The sequence below is a fragment of the Equus caballus genome, chromosome 7 (genome assembly GCF_041296265.1).
Source record: "Equus caballus isolate H_3958 breed thoroughbred chromosome 7, TB-T2T, whole genome shotgun sequence".
NCBI classification, from domain to species: Eukaryota; Metazoa; Chordata; class Mammalia; order Perissodactyla; family Equidae; genus Equus; species Equus caballus.
In genome coordinates this window covers 1,320,595-1,341,209 of record NC_091690.1, presented here as the reverse complement: position 1 = coordinate 1,341,209, position 20,615 = coordinate 1,320,595, and the positions used below count along the sequence as shown (strand labels likewise).

Sequence of the window (20,615 nt, the reverse complement as noted above, 5' to 3'; positions counted from 1 at the left end):
ATGTGACTCCACCACCCTGCAGTCTCCCCGGGACGTCCCTGAGGCTCCCAACACCATTTTCAACAATGCCACATCTCCCCGACCCCAGACACGGACACTCCCAGGGAAGCAGTGCCGGGTTCTGTCAGTGAAGCCGCTACGGGAGGGCGTGTGCAGGGTTGGGGTCCATCAGCTCTCGAGAGCCGTCCTGGGATCCCCTTGGACCCCCTTGGATGCAAGAGCAAGAGGGAGCTGGTGGGGAGAGGGGCGAGCGCCCGAGCCGGAGGCCTGCCTGGCTGGCAGCAGCTCTTCTGACAGAGTGGCCTCCTGGCGGTGCCGGTCTCCCAGGCCTCCCTCGCTGTGGTGAGCAGTCAGCCGCGGATCACGCTGGTCAGCTGTGTGCCTGTCCACCGCTGCAGCCGCGCCTGGACTCACCGTGGAGGCTGCTGTCCGGCCAGCCCTCCCCGCCATCCTGCCGGGACCCAGGCCTGCGAGCCCCCGAGCCCCCGCCGTTCTCCCTGCCCCACAAGGACCACTCCGAGATGAGAAAGGTCAGGGAGTTTAATCGTTCCGTCCAGTAGCTCTGTGGTCCCACTCGGCGTCAACACTATATACAAACCCACCTCCCCTCCTCCCGGCCGGCCCGGCTGGATGGCGGCAAGGACCCGAGGCAGCAGCCAGGCTGCTCCGCACGTGCGGGCTGGGAGAGTCCAGCCAACTTGGCCCCGCATCACAGCTGGGGTGGGTCCGGCAGGCCTGGCGGCCGTCAGTGCTGCATCAGACACTCGGAAGCGTCTTCCAGAGTCAGGTTGGCTAGGTTTGGGGGCTCTAGACACGTGAAGCTGGGCGACACCAGGCTGCGGGGGGACACGGTGCCCTCAGTCCCTCCTCTCCCCTCCCCGCCATACCCTCCCTGGGGGGCCTTTGTTGGGGCCTGGGCCTGTCTTCCTAAGTGGGGCATGGGATGGGCTGGACCCCAAGGCCTTGCCTGTTCTGTGTCCCCAAGACTGCACTGGGTTCTGTCACACCAACATCCCCACGACTGGGGTGTCAAAAGGGCATGGGGGGGGGCCTGCGCCAAAGTGGCCATAGCTTTGCTGTCTGGCTTAGGTACATCCCCACCCCCAGAGCCCACCTGGGTCCCTCCGGGTGGCTCACAAGGCTGGAGTGGTCCTGTGCATCCGGCAGCGAGGGGGAGAGGGACGCATAGTTATTCACGAAGCCACGAAGCGATTGCAGGGTGTGGTTGCAGAGGTGAGGTCTGGGGTGTCCCAGGTGCAGAGAGACCCCTGCTTGGCTGTGCTCGCCCTGTCCAAACCCCCTGGCCACCCCATTGACCCGAAGGACCCCAGAGCACCGCTTCCCTCACCCCCCCATCTCCTCCCCTAGGAGCTCCTCCCTCTGGAAGGCCAGGCCAGGGCGTTGGAGGAGATGGGCCAGGGGGCTTTACCTCGTCTTGGTGTTCTGTCTGAAAGACACGACAGGGCCCCGGTTAGCCCCGAGCTTTGGGACTGAAGCTGTGCCTGTGGCCCCAGGCCCCTCCACTGGGGCACGCATCCATCCTGGAGCGCTCTCCCTCCCCAGCTCCGACCACAGCCCTGCCTCCCACTTGGGGCAGGGGTAGGACCAGATTCTACGGGGACTCTAACCAGAGTGATCGACCTGAGCGCACAGGGCCAGGCACCACCTCCCGTGGCCCACCTGGCGCGTACTCACCGGAGGATGCACACGCTGCCTCTGATCAACTCACTGGGGTTGGGGGAGGGGACTTACTTGTGCCATATATTTCTACAACGACAGGACAGCAAGTTTGGAGTCAGAAGCCATGTGGCCTCGGTCGGGGTCCCCTCCGAGCCCAGCTGCATGACTCACATGTAACGGAGGAGACCCTGCACAGCCATCTCCCACTGCGCCGACGACCTGCAGGGACACGGGTTGTGGAGGTGGCGTGGCCCCAAATTCAGGGGGCCAGCTAGGGGGGCTTCCACTCCACCCTGCCTGCCCAGGTGGTGAAAGGCCAGGGGTGGGGGAGGCAGAGGAGGGGCCCCCTCTGGGGAGGACCTCAGACCGCACGGACAGCGGGGCCCTCAGCCGCCCGCCGAGCCCTACTCGCAATTGTAGCCAAAGCAGACGACGTGCGAGTCTGTGCAGTTGCTGCAGGAGATGGTCTGGTACTGGAAGATGCCTGCAACACACGACAGGCCGCGGCGGGCTCCCCTCGGCCTCCGGGGCCCCACGCTGCCACCGCCACCGCGCCCCACGGCCTGGACAGAGGCGCACTCACCACAGTGACGCTGACAATCGATGCGGCCTGTGCGGGGGACAAGAGCCCGGACAGCGCCGCCTTAGCAGACCCAGCCCGTTCCCGCTCTGGCCCACTCTCCTGGGCCTGCCCAAGAGATGGGGCAAATCACCAGGAAGCGTGACTTCCAGGGAGGTGGCAGGGAAGGGTGGGGGTTATCCTTCAAGGCCCCAGGATGAAAGAGCCCCTTCCTCTGGGAGCTGCCCTGCTCCCCGCTTTCTGTCCCCAGCCGCTGCAGGCTCCGAGTTCTAACGCCGGCTGCATGGTGCACAGACTCCCTATTCACAGCACTCTAACCTCGCCTTGCCCTGGCCGGGGCCCCCAGCCTCGAAGGGGACTCAAATCCTCCTATAGCCCTGGGTCCCCCAGCCCTCGTTTGCTCACTTTCGATGATGGCATTCTGGATAAGGCGCACCTGCTCTCGGAAGATGTTTCGCAGCTCGTTGGGGAAATACCCTGATGGGGGAGGCGGGAGGAGGGAGGTCAGGCTTGGGCCATGGGCAGAGGCAGGGGTCCTGGGGCCGGTCGGCCCAGCCTCAGTTTCCACCTTACCCGGGAAATACATCTTCCCCTGGTACAGCACATCCATCTTCTGGTACACAGCGTTCGCCACCTGGTCCAGCTTCTCCCGCGCTGCGGGCGGAAGAGGCAGGTGAGCGGGCCGGCTGGGCCGGGGTCTGGCCGGGCCGGGGGTGCGGGGCGGGGCTCCGGCACTCACTGATCTCCGCAGGGATGGCCAGGTGCAGCTCATTCATCGTGTCCTGGCTCCAATCGGTGAGCAGCGAGCCCGACACGGGGATGTCGCCTACCCACCAGGACTTGAGGTTCACGTGGTCGCGGTAGAAGTTGAACTTATCCGAGAAGTTGCTGTGGCAATGCAGGCAGCCGCGGGCGAGCGCCACTGTCAGGCTCAGGCACAGCAACAGGGCCATGCCGCCCCCGCCGCCCCGGCCCGCGATGGCTCCCGCGCACCACGACCACCCAACGGCACCCCCGCGCCACGCCCCCCGCCGCCAGCCAACCAACGGCACCCCCGCGCCACGCCCCTCCGCGCGCACTGACCAACCAACGGTGCCCCTTCGCCACGCCCCTCCGCCGCCAGCCAACCAACAGAGCCCTGTGCCACGCCCCTCGGCGCGCACCGACCAACCAACGGCGCCCTCCTCGGCCCCAGGCCCCGCCCCAGCAGAGGATAACTGACGGCTCAGGCTCCGCCCCCAGGCCCCGCCCACGAGCCGCCACTCCCAGAGGAAACTCCACCCACGGCTCGGCCCCGCCCTCAGGCCGCGCCCCACGCATGCGCCCACGGCTGGCGTAGGCTCCTCCTCCACGCCCTGCCCCTGCTCGAGGCCCAAGTTCCGCCCTCAGGCCGCGAGCCTCCGGCACCAGCCAATGGCGTCACGGCCCGTCCCCGGTTGCCAGGCGACGGAGAGCGCGGCGGCTGGGCGCGCCCCCCTCGGGCTAGAAGTCCGCGCCCCGGCTCCGCTTCCGGGGAGGCCTCAGCCTGTAGCGGAAGTAGGGCCATCTGGGCGGGTGGGGCCGGGCGGGGCGTGTGCGGTGTCCATCCGCGGCGGGCGGCGGCAAGGCCGGGGCTGGCGGGCGGCCTGCGGACGGGGACGGGGACCGAGACCGGGGACGGAGGACGGAGGCGAGCGTGAGGCGGCAGGTGGGTCCTCTGAGGGGCGACCGCGGGCGGCGGGAGATCCAATCCGTCGGGAGGGGCGACCGCGGGCGGCGGGCGGTCCGATCCGTCGGGAGGGGTGAACGCGGGCGGCGGGGAGGCCAGATCCGTCGGCAGGGCGACCGCGGGCGGCGGGAGGTCTGATCCGTCGGGAGGGGCGAACGCGGGCGGCGGGGAGGCCAGATCCGTCGGGAGGGGCGAAATCGGGCGGCGGGAGGGGGTTCTGTGGGCCCTCGGTGGCATTCGTGGTTACTAGTGTCCCTTTGGGGTCAACCCCGCGCCTTGTCCCCATCGCCAGGACCCCGCCTCCTGGTTGGGATCCAAATTCCTAGGATTTCGGGGCCCCCCCCAACCAGGGGCACCCCGGCCTTTTAAAAGCAGGCTTCTTGCTTCCTGGTGCCCAGAGTCACTGAGCCCTGGGAAGGACTGGGCCAGAGGTGTTGGCCGGGGTCAGCACACCTTGGGTGACCTCACAGCTCCTTTTTCTTAGGTATGTTTTACGCGTGACTGTATTTTATAAATGTCACTGAAAAGGGAAGGTGGATAATTGGAAAACCCAGAAACTCACAAAGCAGAAAATGAGTGTGCAAGAGCTACTGTTAATTTTGGGGTGAGCGTCTTCCGGTGTTTGAACACGCGTACCTCTCCCCCGTCGCATCCTTTTTTCGCAGTCCTATAGAGGTTTAATTGACATACAGTCGACGGCACGTGTGCAGAGCACACAGCTGGGTAAATTTTGACATGCGATGCCCCCCTTCCCGCCTGCCTGCACTTCTGGGTTTAAACTTGGTTCTGTTACACGGGGCCCCGCCAGCCGCTTCCTCCTTCCCCCTCCACCCAGCCCAAAGGTCCGAGACTCTAATTAGCCCATTTCACAGACTCAGCGCTGAGTGGGGCCAAGGGTCCCACCCCGACAGACATCAGGACAGGGCCCTGCAGCCTCGCATGAATCCTGAGCCCCCGTGCCCCCGAGTTGACGCTTTCAGGACTAAGTGACTATTTCCCTGCGTGTGTCGTGGGTCAGGTTGAACCAGTGCACTGATGATGGAGTGGGAACCCAGCAGGTGAAGTCCCGGCTGCCCCAGCCTGCACCCGACAGCACCCTGCTTCTCCCCTCCCTCCTGGGAGGCACCCTCTGCTCCTTCACCCCCAACAAGGCAGAGCCTCATCCCCGGATCTGAATCCAGCACCCGCCTCAAACAGCACCCGTCCCGTTGCCCCGTCTTCCCTCTCCTTCGGCCCCCTCGGGCTGAGCCATCGAGGGCAGCAGCCACTGGCCACACGTGGCTAATGAACCCTCGAAACGCGGCCGCTGCAAATTGTATGCGCTATAAGTGCATACTACACACCGGGTCCCGGAGACTCGGTTTAAAGAGAAAAAAAGGCAAAACATCCCCTTAATATTTTCTATATTCATTAGGTGTCGAAATGGTGTTTTGGTGCTCCTGGATTAAGTAGAATATATTATTAATTTCACCTGTTTCTGTTCATTTTTTTTTTACTTTTCAATGTGGCTACTAGAAAATTTGAAATTACACATGCGGTGCACGTTGTATTTCTAGCACCTTCCGTGGCATTGATTCCTTTCACACGTACATGTCCAACTCCCGCTTTCATCAGGTTCGTCATTTTCTGCTTCCTGTTTGTGGCTCCAGTTGTTTCTTAAGTGGGGTGAGCTCCTCCAAGACAACCAGCCAAATGCTTGGGGTGTCGTAATGATGAATTAGTGTTGGCTATAATTTTTTTAAATAGACTTTATTTTATTATTATTTTGTTTAAGACTTTATTTTTCCCTTTTCTCCCAAAGCCCCTCTGGTACATAGCTGTGTATTTTTAGTTGTGGGTCCTTCTAGTTGTGGCATGTGGGACGCCACCTCAGCGTGGCCTGATGAGCGGTGCCGTGTCTGCATCCAGGATCCGAACCGGCGAACTCTGGGGCGGCTGAAGCAGAGCGTGCGAACTTAACCACTCGGCCACGGGGCCGGCCCCGAGACTTTATTTTTTTTAGAGCCATTTTAGGATCATAGCATAATTGAGTAGAAGGTGCAGGGAATTCTCATATGTCCCCTGCCCCATATATGCACGGCGCCCCCCCCCCCACCATTATCAACATCCCAGTAACCTCCTGGACACGTCATTGTCACCCAGAGTCCACCCTTGACATTTGGGTTCACTCTCGGTGCTGTGTGTTCTGTCGGTTGGGACAAAAGCATGTCGTGTGTCCACCGTCATAGCACCATACAGAAAAGTGTCACTGCCTTAGGAACCCCCGTGTTCTGCCTGTTTGTCCCTCCCCCAACCCCTGAAACCACAGATCCTGTGTGTCTCCTGGGTTCTGCTTTTTCCAGAAGGTTCTAGAGTTGGACTCACAGTGCGTCGCCCTCTCACCCTGGCTCGTGCAGTTAGTAACGTGCCTTTATGGTTCCTCGCGTCTTTTCCGGGCTCGATGGCTCACTTTTTACTCGAGGGGAGAGCGTGTCCTCATCCTTAAGTCTCCCGCGGAGCCAGGCGCCCCTCGTCCCTGTGGACGTGCTGAATTCGGAGTTCCCGTCTGTCTCTCTCTCGGCCCCAGCGGTTATTTTAGTCCCTCGGGGGGTTCACAGAAGGGCCGTCTCAGTTCCTGAACTCAGACGCTTCATATGCTAATGTTTGCCTGCTCCGTGGGTAAAAACGGCCGAAGCCCGCTAGGTTCTGGAGAGTCCGCGTGAGTCACCCTTCCGAGAGCTCTTCTCCCATCTCCAGCGCTGCCTAAGGTGGAGGGTTCGCGAAAATCCCCCCACACCGCCGGCTGGGAACTGGGGTTTTTCCTCCGGGAAGTTTTTGACACGCCCCGGCTGGGGAGCCCTGTTTCTGAGTTCCTGGAATCTCGAGCTTCCAATTTCTTAAGCAGAAAAGGCAAGTGTGACTTAAGAAGCCGGGTTCTGGGAAAGAGATGGTCACTCTGGCGGCTCCTGTGTGCCAAGTAAGACACTCAGAGCCGGGTCATCCTCTGTGGGGGGCCGTCCTGGGCACTGGGTGGGGGGGTGGTTGAGCAGCATCCCTCTGGCCCCCGCACACTCGATGCCAGGAGCGCCCCCAGTGTGACAACCACAGATGTCCCCAGGGTCCCCTGGGGGCAGGATGGCCTGGATGAGACCCATGGCTGTAGCTGGGAGCTCTTCCCAGCCCCCTGGGCAGCGGGCGTGCTCAGAGCAGCGCCTCCTCCCCCGCCCCCTTCAGCCGGGGGTCCGTGCACACTCAAGTCCACATCCAAGGATCCTGCATTAACAGGAAGCAGGGACAGCCACCGAGGCAGCTCGGGGCCCGGCTCTGGGGTCCTACGCTTTCTGACACACGCGCCCCTGGTCCCTTCGCATGCAATGGCCTCTTCTGAAACCTCGGGCTGGGTCCTCAGAAGGAAGAGGCGTGTCCCCTAAGCGGATGCCACAACCACAGATGACCTCGCTCACATTTCTCCTCTCCGCCCCTCGGGAGGGGCGCGGTTTTGTAAAACAGTGTGTCTGTGTTTGCCCCTGGGGTAAACTGAGGCAGCGGGCATAGGCTCAGCGTTCCTCAGCTGCAGGATCAACGGCTGCTCCAGGCGGTCCAGCACCCCACCTCCGTCCCCGGCAGCGTGGAGGCGGTGGACGCAGAGACCCCGGGTCCAGGACCCAGGCCCACGTCTGCCCTGTGGGCTCATAGTGCGCTTGGGGGTGGGTCCTTGCCACCTCTCCCAGCTTCTGGCGTGGCCGGCAGTCCTGGGCGCTCCTGGGCTTGTGGCCACATCCCCCCACCCAGTCTCCACCTCCGTCGTCACACAGCTACCACTGTGTCTGTGTCCAACTTCCCTCTTCCTACTAGGACGTCAGCCGCTGGTCTCAGGGTCCCCAGTCCAGTGCGACCTCCATAACTAATGACACCTGCCACGCCCTGTTTCCAAACGAGCCAGTTCACAGGACTTGAACGTGTCATTTTGGGGGACTCGATTCACCCCTAATGGGGGAACGGAGGGTGACAGCTGATGGGCACGGGAAGGGGGGCGGGTCCTTTGGGGTCATGAGAATACTCTGGAACTAGATAGTAGTGTTGGTTGCCCTGCTCTCTGATGTTTCTAAAAGCCATTGAATTATATACCTTAAAAGGTGGAATTTTGGGGCCGGCCCAGTGGCGCAGTGGTTAAGTGCGCACGTTCCACTTCGGCGGCCCGGGGTTCACTGGTTCGGATCCCGGGTGCGGACAAGGCACCGCTTCGCACGCCATGCTGTGGCAGGCGTCCCACATATAAAGTGGAGGAATGTGGGCACGGATGTTAGCTCAGGGCCAATCTTCCTCAAAAAAAAAAAAACTGGAATTTACAGTATATGAATTATGTCTCAATTTTTTTAAAAAAGACTCTCAGGACGGCTGGAATATAGGGGCTCCTCAACAGCACCTGGCTCGAGTGGCCCCCACAAACCGTACTTGCTGCCTTCCTACAAGTTGGGGAGCTTCACCCAGAAAACCAAGACACGAGGGCCAGACACCGAGACAGTGTGGGCCCCATGTTGCCCCGTAGGGTGGCGGGCGGCCGGCATGCACAGGGGGCGTCGCCATAGTGGAAAATACACATGTCGGTGGTGGCTGATGGCTCAGGGCCGCGAGCATCTTCCTGCCCGGTGCCTGGGCTGCCGGCCGGGGAGCCAGGGTTCGCAGGATCTAGAACATACGGGACCGGCCTCTGAGGGTGGGGCCTGGCCTCCGTGTCCCCAAACCCCAGGGCAGCATCCCCGCCGTAGTGGCCACGGTGGCGCTGTCAGCGGCCCAGGCAGGATGTGGAGGCACCGGAAGGAAGTGGCGCTGAGCGGGCGCCCACTGCACCTCAACCGGAGGGTCACGCGAGGCGGTTGCTTAGAGGAACTGTGTTTTGTTTTGTTTTGTTTTCAGAAAAAAAGAAAAAAAAAAAAAAAGGGCTGGGTGTGTGTGGGGGCAGGGGAATTTTGTCATCTTACCTTGTGTCGCTCTAGAAGTTTCTAAGTGCCACACACATCTCCGCTGCGGGACGAGCCGGGGAGCCAGGAGCACTCGCTCTTGGCGTTGAATTTCCAGAAGGCCGCCCCCGCCGTCCTTGGAGGTGTTCTGGGAAGAGCCGAGGGACGGGGACCAGAGACGGTAACTGGGATGTGGGGGGTCGCCTCCGGGCCACCCTGGCCTCCTTGGCCTTTCTCAAGGCAAAGGCACTTTCCGGTGGCCGGGCCCCCCCAGGGCCGGGGGACGTGTGTGTTTCCCACGGAGAGCTGTTTGCTTTTGACAGGAACTCGGCCCATCCAGGAAGTCTTTCAGAGAATCATTGCATCCACTTAAGACAAAAAACCCTCCCCCTTTCTGGGAAGAGCCAAAAAGGCGGGCAGAGCCTGCAGGCCCCCCGGCGCCCTGCCCCGTCCCCGGGAACCATCCCAGCGCGTCCTGCCTGTGGCGTGCGCTGTGCGCGGGACAAGCTGTCGGCCTGCCTGGACCAGCCAGGGGCCGCCCCTGCTCCTGAGGCTCAGGCGGAGCTGCCGAGGGCCTGCTCACCCGCCTGGTGGCCCCACTCCCATCCACGCAGGCCACATGTGCACAGGCGACCTTGTCGGAGGTGAAATTCCCCAAATCTTCCCTGGGGAGGACCCGAACTCAAGAGAAGGCAGCACTGGGCTGCGTTTTCCGCTGTGTCAGGATTGCCCTCAGGGTGGGAGGCTGCTGTGGGAGAAATCAGAGCCTGGAGGCGAGTCAGTGCATGGAGGCGGGGGCCGGGGCTCTGCGGCCCCTCCAGCCGGACGGACGAGGGATGCGGCGCCCCACTTCGTCTTCTCATCACAGGAGGGGGTTGACGTTCAGCCCCAGGGGAAGGCCGTCTGGAGGCCGAAGTAAGACCGCAGATGAGGAAGTGTCCCCAGGTGTTGGGTGCAGGAGAAACCAGGCAGCGGGCGGGGGAGAAACCAGGCAGTGGGCCGGCAGAAGGTTGCTTTCTTTTCTGTCGGCCCACAGGGAGTGTCTGTCCCTGGACCTGCAGCCGGGGTGGCCTGGGAGCCTCTGTTTGCAGGTTAATCGCCTGGGCAGTGAACTGTCACAGGTGGGGGCCGAGGGTCACCACAAGGCGCGTCCAGCACACATGCCCACAGCGTGGAGGGGTCCTGGGCTGCCCAACCCCGGGGACGCGGCCAGTCTCGGAGACGGGGGCGCGGCGGTGGCCTCTTGACATCAGCTCTTCCTGGGGGTCTGAGGCTGGGCTTGGGGTTAGACAGATGGAAACCCGAACAGCAGAGAGGTGGGGAGGGTGGAGGCACACGTGGCCCCGCAGAAAGGACCGGCCCAGGGTTCCCGCTCCCTTCCCCTCTGCCAGCCACACGAGGCTTGAAATGCTGGCTTAACTAGTCATTAACTAGTTAGTACTGAGTTATTCTCTTCTAACCCAGTGGTTCTCACTAGGGCAATCCTGCCCCCGGGGACACCGGGCCATGTCTGGGGACATCTGTGGGTGTCACACTGGGGGAGCTCCTGGCATCGAGTGGGTGGGGCCAGGGATGCTGCTCAACCCCCCACAGCGCCCAGGACCGCCCCCCAGAGGATGACCCGGCCCCGATGTCGCAGTGCCGAGGGGGACCCGGCCTGGGCCTCGGTCTTCTTAGCTCTAAAGTAGGAATACCATTTCCCTCGAAGGTGACAGTAAAGTGCCTCGCCGGGTGTTTGCCAAGGTGGCAGGAAGTGACAACGGCAGCCAGGGCCCCAGGGCTGGCATTGGGAAGTGAAGGCACTTCTGGCCTGTTGATGGGAGGCCCCGTGTCCTCGGTCCAGAGCTCACGTTGCCTTGAGCCCAAGCAGCCTCTCTCTGTTGAGGTCCTTACCGCTCGGAGTCCACCTTGCCCGCACCGCTCGACCCGGGTCTGCCCTGCCGCTGCTGCCCCGGGCGGGGTCGGCCGGCGAGAGCCCTGGGTGAGCATTGCGTGGTGCAGATCTGGCCTCCAGAACGCCCTCGAAGGCTCCCAGCAGACGGAGCCCGGCCTCTCCGGGAGGGAGTTCTCGGGGTCCCTGAAGACGGAGATGGGGCCCAATGCAGACACAGGGCGTCCAGAACTTTCCGACGAGGAAGTTGGGCTGTTCGAAGCCCCTAAATTGGCAATGATTTGCTACAAAGCGTGCCAGGCCTGGAGGGGCGGGCCACCGGGCCAGGTCACAGGGCAGCCGCGAAGTCCCGCACTTTGAGCAAAGAAGGAGCGGGGTGGGTGTGGCACTGTTCTCGTGGCTGGTCCTTTGCGTGGGCTCCCGCCGTGGGCCGGGCGCCACTTCCCCTTCCCCTCCGCGACTTCTCCTCCGGTGACCTCCCGGGGGACCCCCACCCCCACCCCGCCGGCCCCACGACCCTGCCCTCCCTTCTGTCCCTTCCGGGTCCACGCTGGGAGGGCGTGTACCCCAGGCCTGCAGATGGAGAGCGGAGGCGGCACCGTCATCGTAGCAGAGCCACGGTGACCAGGGGGTGACACAGCCCCGGTGGGGACAAGACTCTGACGAGCTCGTTGAGACTTTAGATAGCGTCCTGGGGCGCATCATGTGCCCCGGAGTCCATGTCCACCCGTTGATGGGGTCTTTGCTGATCTCATCGACGTGGTCAGGTGGGGTCACGCTGGGTTGGGGCGGGCCCTGATCCAGGGACGAGAGACATGCAGGGAAGACAGACCACAGGGAGTTGTCCCGCCCGTTCTGGAGCCAGTGCCCTAATCGGCGTCACGGGGCTGGGTCCTTCGGAGGCTGCGAGGGGGTGTCTGCCCCAGGTCTCCTCCGGCTCCCTGTGTGTCTGTGTCCTCGCTTATGAGGACACTCATCCTTGGATTTAGGGCCTCCCGGGTACTCCAGGATGAGCGCATCCCGAGATGCTTAACTTCTTCTCATCTCCAAAGACCGTTTTTCCAAGTAACGTCCCATTTGCAGGTCCCTGGATGTGGCATCTCCTTACGGAGGCCACCGCTTAGCGCACTGTCCCCTTAGCCAGTGCGCACGGTTCAGCTCGCCCTCTCTCGCTTTATGGAAAGCCTCTGGGCCTGGGGAGGGGCATGCCGGCTGGTCTGGGTTGTCAGGGGGCCCATCTCAGCATCCTCTGCCCTGAGGACACTGCACTTCTGTCCCCGAGGAACTGGCACCCTTTCCGTGACACTTAAAATCACGAGTCCTGGGCCGGCCCGGTGGCACAGTGGTTAAGTTCACCCATTCCGCTTTGGCAGCCCAGGGTTCACTGGTTCGGATCCCGGGTGTGGACATGGCACTGCTTGGCAAGCCATGCTGTGGCAGCTGTCCCACAAATAAAGTAGAGGAAGATGGGCACGGATGTGAGCTCAGGGCCAGTCTTCCTCAGCAAAAAAGAGGAAGATTGGCAGCAGATGTTAGCTCAGGACCAATCTTCCTCAAAAAAAAAAAACCACAAGTCCTGGGACGCATCCCCCTGTCCGCCCCCCATGCTTCCAGAACGGGTTTTGCAGGAGCGGGTGACGATGCTCCCTCCTTCTGCCTTCCAGATCTTGAGGAGGACCCGGGGGCCCTGTGAGCTGCCCGTCGCCCTTCGGCCGACAACGCGCGTCCCGCCCGGGCCATCCCCAAGGAGACATCGCAGGGGAGCGTGCCGGGAGCGCGGGCGGCCACGATGTCCAACCCCTTCCTGAAGCAAGTGTTCAATAAGGACAAGACGTTCCGCCCCAAGCGCAAGTTTGAGCCGGGCACCCAGCGCTTCGAGCTGCACAAGAGGGCGCAGGCGTCGCTGAACGCGGGGCTGGACCTGAAGCTGGCGGTGCAGCTGCCGCCCGGCGAGGAGCTCCACGACTGGGTGGCCGTGCACGTGGTGGACTTCTTCAACCGCGTCAACCTCATCTACGGCACCATCAGCGACGGCTGCACCGAGCGCTCCTGCCCCATCATGTCCGGCGGCCCCAAGTACGAGTACCGCTGGCAGGACGAGCACCGCTTCCGCAAGCCCACGGCGCTCTCGGCGCCCCAGTACATGGACCTGCTCATGGACTGGATCGAGGTGCAGATCAACAACGAGGATGTCTTCCCCACCAACGTCGGTGAGTCGGGCACGCCTGGCGCGGGGTGGGCTCCCGGCACCCGCGAGGGGCCTCAGCGATGGGGCGGGTATGCGACAGTGGCGCTGAGCGGAGAACAGAAGGGACCAGCCAGGCCCAGGCATTTAGTACATTCACAGAGTCCTACAACTATCAGCTCTGTCTAGTTCCGGAACATTCCATCGCCCCAAGAGGAGCCCCATCCTATCAACAGTGCCCCCACCCCCTCCCCAGCCCCTGGCCCCCACGAGCCCGCTCTCTGTGGATCTGCCTGTTCTGGACGTTTCACGTCAATGGGGTCACACACCGTGTGTCCTTCTGTGTCTGCTTCTCTCCCTGAGCGTCATGTGTTCAGGTCCATCCACCTGCAGCCGTGTCAGGGCCTCGCTCCTCTTCACGGCTGCGTCATGTTCCAGTGGGTGGGGGGACCACATCTTGCTTCAAATTAAGGATCTTGAGACGGAGAGGTTATTTGGGATTATCCGGGTGGGCCCTCAGTGTCATCACAAGGCTCCTTATACAAGGGAGGCACAGGGAGATTCGACACGCACGGAAGAGCCGAGGCGATGGGGCAGTGGGAGGAGGACGGGGTCCCGAGCTCAGAAGAGGCAGGAGACGGCCTCTCCATGGACCCCCGGGAGGAACCAGCCCTGCCGACGCCGTGACTCCAGCCCAGGGAGACTGACCGGGGCTCGGCCTCCAGGACTGTGGAGGGACGCCACGTGGAGTCGGTGGCCACTGGTTGGAGCGGCCCTGGGAGACCCACACAGGCGTCGCTCTCGTTCCCCATCAGCATCAGCACCGCGTCGCAGAGAACCTTCCAGTGAACGGGCTCCGGGCCACATCCTCAGGGGTCTCGGGCCCCAGCGCCTGTTGAGCCTCTGCCCCTCTGGCCCCCTCGCTGTCTGTGTGGTGAGGGGGCCGAACCGGGCAAGGCTGTCCCACACTCGGCACTTTCCCAAAGCACAGACTCCGGTAGCCCCCTGTCGGGTGGGCAGGCCCATGTGCGGCCCTGGCATCTGCCTCTGCACGTGCTCCCCATCGTCCTGACTCACAGCCTCGCTGGCACCCCCGAAAGTCCTGCCGGCTCCCGAGATGTCTACACCCCAGAACTGGAGACCCTGAGTGCCGCTGGTCAGCTCCTTGCTGTGAAAGGCGGATCTCGTAATTTTCCCCAGAGAAGAACCTTCTGGAAGGCGAGAGCATGTGCAAATGGCAGACTGCATGGGGCCACCCTGCGGCCACCCCTGGGGGTTAGACCCTTGGCTGAGCAAAGAAGGGACGGGGTCCAGGTTGTCTCCTGCGTCCCACTCGGTGCCAGTCAGGCTGGACGTGCATTGAGGCCCCAAGACCTGTGCTCTGAACGCTAGACCAGGTGTTGGTGACCTTTTCCTGGAAAGGGCCAGAGAGTAAATCTTTCCGGCTTTGCAGGCCAGATGGTCTGTGTCTCGACTCCTCAGATCGGCCATCATGGCCCTCAAGCCGCTGTGGACACTGTGTCAGCAAACGGGTGGGCCGTGTGCCAATAAAACTTTATCTACAAAAACAGGCGGTGGGCCGGATGGGCAAGCCCTGTGCGAGCATTGTCACGAAGGTGGGCAGTGGCGTCCTGGAAGATTCCATCTCTATGCTCCCCGCCCCTAGTCTGGCTGCTTTAAATGGCTCCCCTTCACCCAGCATCGCCCTTGGTGGCGCCTGCACCCTCGGCCCCTGGGAGATGGGCGGCAGCATCAGGCCCGGGGTCCCCTAGGCTGGTGCCGAGCCCCCTCCGTTCTGCCTGCCATGGGCCTGCTGTGCTCTCGGATTCTGTAACCACTATTCAAGGACCTTCGTGCATGGGGATGACCACCCCCTTGAGGTGACCGTCCCCCCACATGGCTTTCAAAGGTCTTCAAGGACAAAGTCAGATCGACAGAGAAAACTCAGACACCTCTTTGATGCTGAACAAACCTTCTGTAGAATTAGTCCCCCGGGAGCCCTGGGCCCCGTTCACCGTGACACGGAAACGTCCCCAGCTCTGGGGGCGGCCGGAAGGCAAGTGCCATGAGACGTCCTCCGTCCTGGATACGGAGGGGAGCGAGACAGCAGCAGCGAGGACGCACGGCAGGCTCGGCCGGTCCTTGCGAGTCTGCTCTCTCGACGTCCTGGACCTTTCCTGCTGCTGGGCGGCCATGTGGGCTCTGCTGTGTCACCCTCCCCGGGCGGGTGCTGGCTGTGGACGCCTCGTGGGGACCCTTCCCGCATGAGGACCTCCGGCACCTGCTTGGGTGTCGCTGGGGCTGGTGTTCAGCCGAGCGTAGACCCCAGAGCACCGTGCCGTCCAGTGCTGACGTCCCCACCTTCTGGAAACCTGGGCCTGGCACACCTTGGCTTCCCCCGCAGTCGGTGACATCTCTGTGTCCCCACCGAGCCATTAGCTGGTTAGCCCCTCTCTTCAAGGACGGGGGAGTCTGTCCATCCTGGTCCCGGGCGCCCCGTCTGGTCGGATCGAGTGAACACGGGGCTTCCGTCTGTCCTGTGGGACGAAGAGGCCATGAGGTCATGGTGGGTGGGGGTGGCAGGAAGGAGCACATGGGGGCCCCAGCAACGAACTGTGCGCCTGGATCGCCAGGGTGGAATCTCAGGCCGTGTGGGTTTTACCGCAACTCAAAACAATAAAGAAATAAAATGGTATCAACGTCAACGACAGGAGAAAAACTGCCACGTGGCGGATGCGCGCAGTTAAGCCACGATGAGCACCCTCCAAGGAAAATGACATTAGCAAAACAAGATGGGGAGAGAGGAATACATCAAGAGGAAAATTTCAAATGTCAAAAAATATGTTTTTATAGGTTGTCCCATTCTGTTAAGAAAAATAAATGAAACTAGAAAGACGCACGCACAGCAGCCCCGGGGCCGGACTCCGAAGGGGGAGAGCACGTCCCTAGCTGGCCAGACGCGGGTGGGACGGGCCGGGGAGGGAACGCACTGGCGCCAGAGGCCAGCCGGGCTGAGATGGAGGAATGTGGCTCCCGGCACCTTCCCAGCCACTGTGGGCGTGACCTACAAGCCACGGCTGGCCTGTCCCCCAGGCATTGTTAAGCAGCAGAGGTGGCATTTCAGAGAGGGCCCCGGTCGCTGCAGGAGGGGAGCTGGAGGCCACAGTCCCAGAGAAAGTGGCCCCTCTCTTCCTGGGACAGACCCGGTGCCTCCCGCTGCGTTGACACCCACCTTCTGGAAGGAACCTGGGACGTAGGCTGTGTGACCCTGGGCTGGCGTCTCAGCCTCTCTGAGCCCCACGAGTTCGCGCCCGGGCGGCGCCGCAGGCTGAGCGGCCGGCCTCTCCCTTCCTCCCGCAGGCACGCCGTTCCCCAAGAACTTCCTGCAGGTGGTGAAGAAGATCCTGTCGCGCCTGTTCCGTGTGTTCGTGCACGTCTACATCCACCACTTCGACCGCATCGCGCAGCTGGGCTCCGAGGCGCACGTCAACACCTGCTACAAGCACTTCTACTATTTCGTGCGTGAGTTCGGCCTCATCGACACCAAGGAGCTGGAGCCGCTGGTGAGCGGGTGGGGTGGGGCTCACGGGGGGCGCTTCCGTCCCGGGCCTGGCCTGGGCCACCCTCCTGCTGCTGGGCGTTGGGGGTGCGGGTACCCCCTGGAGGGGCCCCAGAGACGGGGAGCTCCTTCCTGCAGCTGCCCCCCCTCCCCTGCAGGAGAAACTGAGTCTCCACAAACACTGGACAGGTGCTGAATGCCCAGCAGCGTGGTGGCCGGTGTCCCCATCTCCCATACTCTCCTTCTCTCTGCCTGGCGGGAGAGCAAGGAATGGGTTGTTTTTTTTTTTTTTTATTTTGGTGAGGAAGATTGGCCCAGAGCTAACATCTGTGCCAGTCTTCCTCTATTTTGTATGTGGGTTGCCACCACAGCATGGCTGAATGAGCAGTGTGTAGGTCCACACCCAGGATCTGAACCCGTGAACCCCAGGCCGCCAAAGCAGAGCGAGCGAACTTAACCAGTGAGCCACCATGCAGGCCCCTATTCTTGCTTTTAATTGAGGTTAAATTAGCATAACTTGAAATTACAATTCAGTTGGCATTTAGTGCAACCATCACTTCTAATTCCAGAATATTCCACCACCCCATCCTCATTAGCAGTCACTGCCCCCTCCCCCCCAGCCCCTGAGAACCACGACCCCACTTTCCGTCTCCGTGGATTTGCCAGTAGGATGGCATTGACCCCACCCTGGAGCCAGGGCGGCTCACTGGGACCCCCCATCACGCGGGCCGGGACATGGAGCCGATCCATGGTGGACGTCCGATGCTTCCCCAGTTAGGACACAGGACCTGTGAGGTCAAAGGGCGGCAGCTGGCTGCTCTCCCAGGGCCCTCCAGCCACCCCCGCTGCTCCCGAGGGTCTAGAACATCCCCAAGGGGGCCCTGGGGGCGGCGTGTGAGAACCTGGGGCTGGTGCGTAGAGCCCCCAGGTCATCATGAGGGGCTGGAGCGTCCGTGTCCCCCTCTCTGGGCGTCTCCCCAAGCTTGGATGTTTTGGAAAATTGCTAGAAACATCATCACATAGCTTTTCCATGTTTCAGTAAACACTTTTCCACAGCTAAAGTCATAGTACGCGTGTTTATGGGGGAGGCATTTTACTCTGGTGTGATGGAATGTTCTGGAACGAGAGAGAGGTGGAGATTGCGCGCCGTCGTGCGTGTGAATGCACCAAGTGTTTGCTTTACGACGGTTAATTTTCTGTGACTCTCGCCTCCATATACTATTTACCAAATAGTAAAAATTGTAGCGTCCAGCTTTGCGATCTGCTTGCATGTTTTTGATTTCATGTCAATCCCGTCATCATTTCTCCCACATCGAGGCTCAGAGTTCTTTCTGGAGACAGCCAGGGAATAAAGTAATAAGTTGGTGGCTGTCCCCGGGGTTTTCTGTACGTGGAACGGGCTCTGTCATGGTCCGGGCAGCTGTCCTGCATAAGGAGCTCTTCCAGATCATTCCCGTTGGATGTGACGTGATGTCATTTGTGAGGACAGATTGCCAAGGCTGGGGTCACAGGGTCTCAAGGTCATCCTACGAGTATTCATCTTTATTTCCAGGCTGCTTTCTAGAAGTTTCTTTCCAGTGTCCGGTCAACTGTACAAGGCAGGGGCCGGTAATCTGTGGCCCCCACGCTGAGTGCCTGGTTTCGTGAATAAAGTTTTATTGGCACGTGGGCACACTCGGTGGCTTACACGTTGCCACCACTGCTTTCCCACGACCGGGCAGAGCCGAGCAGCTGGACAGATGGCGTCACCCGCCCGGCCCTTCCTGCCCCGGTCCCCAGCGAGCCATTGTCTGTCCGTCTTCTGTGAGGTTGGCGTTAGATCGGGCCCTGGGTCCCTTGAGACCGAATCCCCCACTTTTCCGTTTGTGTGATTTCCGTCGCCTCCTGTGTCGATGCCTGACGTCCTGCTTGTTCTCAACAGAAAGAAATGACCGCACGGATGTGCCACTGAGAGCCCCTCGGCCCGCTGTCACCAAGGCAGAGCCCGGGCGACACCCCGACTGGAGGGCCACGTCTCCGGAGCATGGACCCGTGTGTTCTAGGCCAGCGTCAGGGCGAGCTCGGAGCTGTCGGTGCCCCGCTGACCCCCCGGGGCCGAGTCCCCTCTCCGATTCCCAGGTGGCCGCCAGGGGACGCTGCACAGTGGCGCCCCGGCCTCCCTGAGCGCTGTCTCCACCGCCGTCCAGGAAGGAGGGGGTTGAACTTGAACTCTGCGATGCCGTGTGCTGTGAGCCACCGGCAACACCCACTCTGTCTGTAAACCGCTGGCATTGACCGGGCGGCCCCCCAGCCCCTCCGCCAACCCTGCGGGGCAGCGCGGTGCCTGCACGCCCGGGGCCCCAGGGCCGCCTCCCGGGCTTGGGAGCCACGGGCCCCCATGGCTCCTCCGGCAGCCGCGGGCCTGTTCCACGAGAGGTACGCCGTGGCCCGCTTCCGTCCCCGCCTCGTCTCGCTCTGTCCACTCTGACCCTCCAGAACGTCGGCCCCGCCTGGCTAGGGCTCCCCACGCCTGCGCCCCGGGTTTCCTGCGGCCCCTTCGTGTATCAAAAAAGATGTAATTTTTACACAGTCACCAGCGACCGCCTTGAGACGTTGAGGGCCAAGGCTCTCAGCCAGACATAGTGCGCCCTCTCGAAAACCGTGCCCTCCCGCTTACGGATGACCCTGTGACCCCAGTGCGCCTCCCGCGCATCGCCTCCTCCAGGTTTCGAAGCTGAGTTGTGCCTAACGTTTGGCTGGAATTGGCGCTTCCTCACAGGCCTCCTGCTTTCTGTCAAAAGCCTTTGTGTGCGTGGCCCTCGGTGGTCCCAGGACCAGACTCCCAGCACTGTCCCCCCGTGGAGCACTGGGAGGTGTGGCTGGGCTCCCCGCGGCCCGCACTGAAGGGACCACGGCAGCCGCGCCCTGTTCCCGCGCAGCGTCCTCGGTGGCCCCTCGCCGGGGCAGCCCTCCCTCCCGGACCACAGTGACTCCGAGTGCCTCTGGGGGTCTGGGGTCCCGTCACCAACACCGACCAAGTGCAATTACCGTGACCTCTGCCTCCATCCTCCCAGAAGCCACTGGGGTCCAGCTCGGAGCCCCCGGGAGATGGACCTGCAGGACATCCAGAAACTGTCCAAACGAATGTAGCTCCTTTTAAATGCAAAACCACAGCCGAAGGCCATAACCACTGTGTCCCCCAGGGTCGCCCGCTGTTCCCCGTAGCCCGGCCACGTCGGGAAGGTGGCCAGGACCCCGGGGGGCAGGGAGGGCCCCGTCCCCGCGCTCCTGTGCCCATGGGTGCCCCACATGAACCTCAGAATAAATTGTGCCATGTTCATACCCTCAGCTGCTGCTGGTTGTCTCTGTTCTCCTGCACAAAGGCCTGGCATTGGGACACGTCCCCACCATTGTCACCGGGGTGCCCTCGTCCCCAAGGGGCGAGGAAATCTTAGATGTCCCAACGGTTTATGGTTCACCGAAGCGCCCCAAACAGGAGTACACACACAATATCGGCGGGATTCAAATTTCCTGGGGTGCGAGGTCAGGGGCGATTGGGACAAAGTGGGAACCAGGCTGAGAAACGCCGTGACGGAGGCGTCCGCGTCGCTCTCCCGTTTCTGTTCGGAATGAGTCCCTTTTGGCCCTTTCCAAACACAATTTTAACTCTTTGCCTTTTGCTGTGTAAAAGAAGTTTCCAGAGAACTTTGAACCAAACACAGAAGAGCAGATTGAGAGGGGAAAGAGCGAGGAGGGTTTTCTGTCCCAGCCGGTTACGAACGAGCCTGTGATCCTGGACTCGTGATGAATGGACCCTAAAACCTTTTTCTTGTGTGTGAAAAATGGGACCGACTCCTGACGCTCAGGGGTAACGATGTCGCAGTTCCAGGGGCCGACAGCAGCCCGTGCCGCGCAAGAGCAGAAGGGGAAGGGCGGCCTGGAGGACATGGAGGTGACACGGAGCCCTGGGTGGGCCGCTGGGGACCCTTGAGCCCCGTGTGTGGCTTCTCGCCGCTAGAGGGCACCCTGGCCCCGTGGAAGGCAGAGGTCTTAATTCCGCGTTATTTGGAAAGACCTTCAAAGAAGCCGTTGT

General features: G+C 62.0%; 2 protein-coding genes across 4 annotated transcripts; one reads left to right on the top strand and one right to left on the bottom strand.

The window, feature by feature from the left end:
* Positions 1 to 522: 522 nt before the first annotated feature.
* IZUMO4 (IZUMO family member 4) lies at positions 523 to 3,337 on the bottom strand. 2 transcript variants are annotated; one of them, XM_070272411.1, is made up of 9 exons: positions 3,000 to 3,337; positions 2,834 to 2,914; positions 2,666 to 2,737; positions 2,089 to 2,290; positions 1,852 to 1,899; positions 1,753 to 1,767; positions 1,430 to 1,447; positions 1,115 to 1,240; positions 523 to 836 (listed from the first exon to the last, which is right to left on the bottom strand). In XM_070272411.1, exons 1-9 carry the CDS (start codon positions 3,211 to 3,213, stop codon positions 746 to 748), a joined length of 867 nt encoding a protein of 288 aa, XP_070128512.1. In that variant the 5' UTR covers positions 3,214 to 3,337; the 3' UTR covers positions 523 to 745. The 2 variants fall into 2 exon arrangements, with proteins under 2 accessions (XP_070128512.1, XP_070128513.1); XM_070272412.1 differs by having other exon boundaries at positions 1,138 to 1,152.
* Positions 3,338 to 3,435: 98 nt separating this feature from the next.
* MOB3A (MOB kinase activator 3A) lies at positions 3,436 to 19,870 on the top strand. 2 transcript variants are annotated; one of them, XM_001504389.6, is made up of 4 exons: positions 3,436 to 3,947; positions 12,464 to 13,009; positions 16,345 to 16,547; positions 18,465 to 19,870. In XM_001504389.6, exons 2-4 carry the CDS (start codon positions 12,589 to 12,591, stop codon positions 18,492 to 18,494), a joined length of 654 nt encoding a protein of 217 aa, XP_001504439.1. In that variant the 5' UTR covers positions 3,436 to 3,947; positions 12,464 to 12,588; the 3' UTR covers positions 18,495 to 19,870. The 2 variants fall into 2 exon arrangements, with proteins under 2 accessions (XP_001504439.1, XP_005611506.1); XM_005611449.4 differs by lacking the exon at positions 3,436 to 3,947 and adding an exon at positions 8,920 to 9,089.
* The last annotated feature ends 745 nt before the right edge of the window (positions 19,871 to 20,615 follow it).

What these genes read in the sequence shown, in the direction of transcription:
- IZUMO4 (XM_070272411.1), bottom strand. Translation starts at nt 3,213, where the DNA reads ATGGCCCTGTTGCTGTGCCTGAGCCTGACAGTGGCGCTCGCCCGCGGC. An exon ending in CCAGAATGCCATCATCGAAA is followed by an intron (nt 2,291 to 2,665) that starts GTGAGCAAACGA and finishes TCCCCCGCACAG; the next exon opens with GCCGCATCGATTGTCAGCGT. An exon ending in TGCTTTGGCTACAATTGCGA is followed by an intron (nt 1,900 to 2,088) that starts GTAGGGCTCGGC and finishes GTGTCCCTGCAG; the next exon opens with GTCGTCGGCGCAGTGGGAGA.
- MOB3A (XM_001504389.6), top strand. Translation starts at nt 12,589, where the DNA reads ATGTCCAACCCCTTCCTGAAGCAAGTGTTCAATAAGGACAAGACGTTC. An exon ending in TGTCTTCCCCACCAACGTCG is followed by an intron (nt 13,010 to 16,344) that starts GTGAGTCGGGCA and finishes TTCCTCCCGCAG; the next exon opens with GCACGCCGTTCCCCAAGAAC. An exon ending in CCAAGGAGCTGGAGCCGCTG is followed by an intron (nt 16,548 to 18,464) that starts GTGAGCGGGTGG and finishes TGTTCTCAACAG; the next exon opens with AAAGAAATGACCGCACGGAT.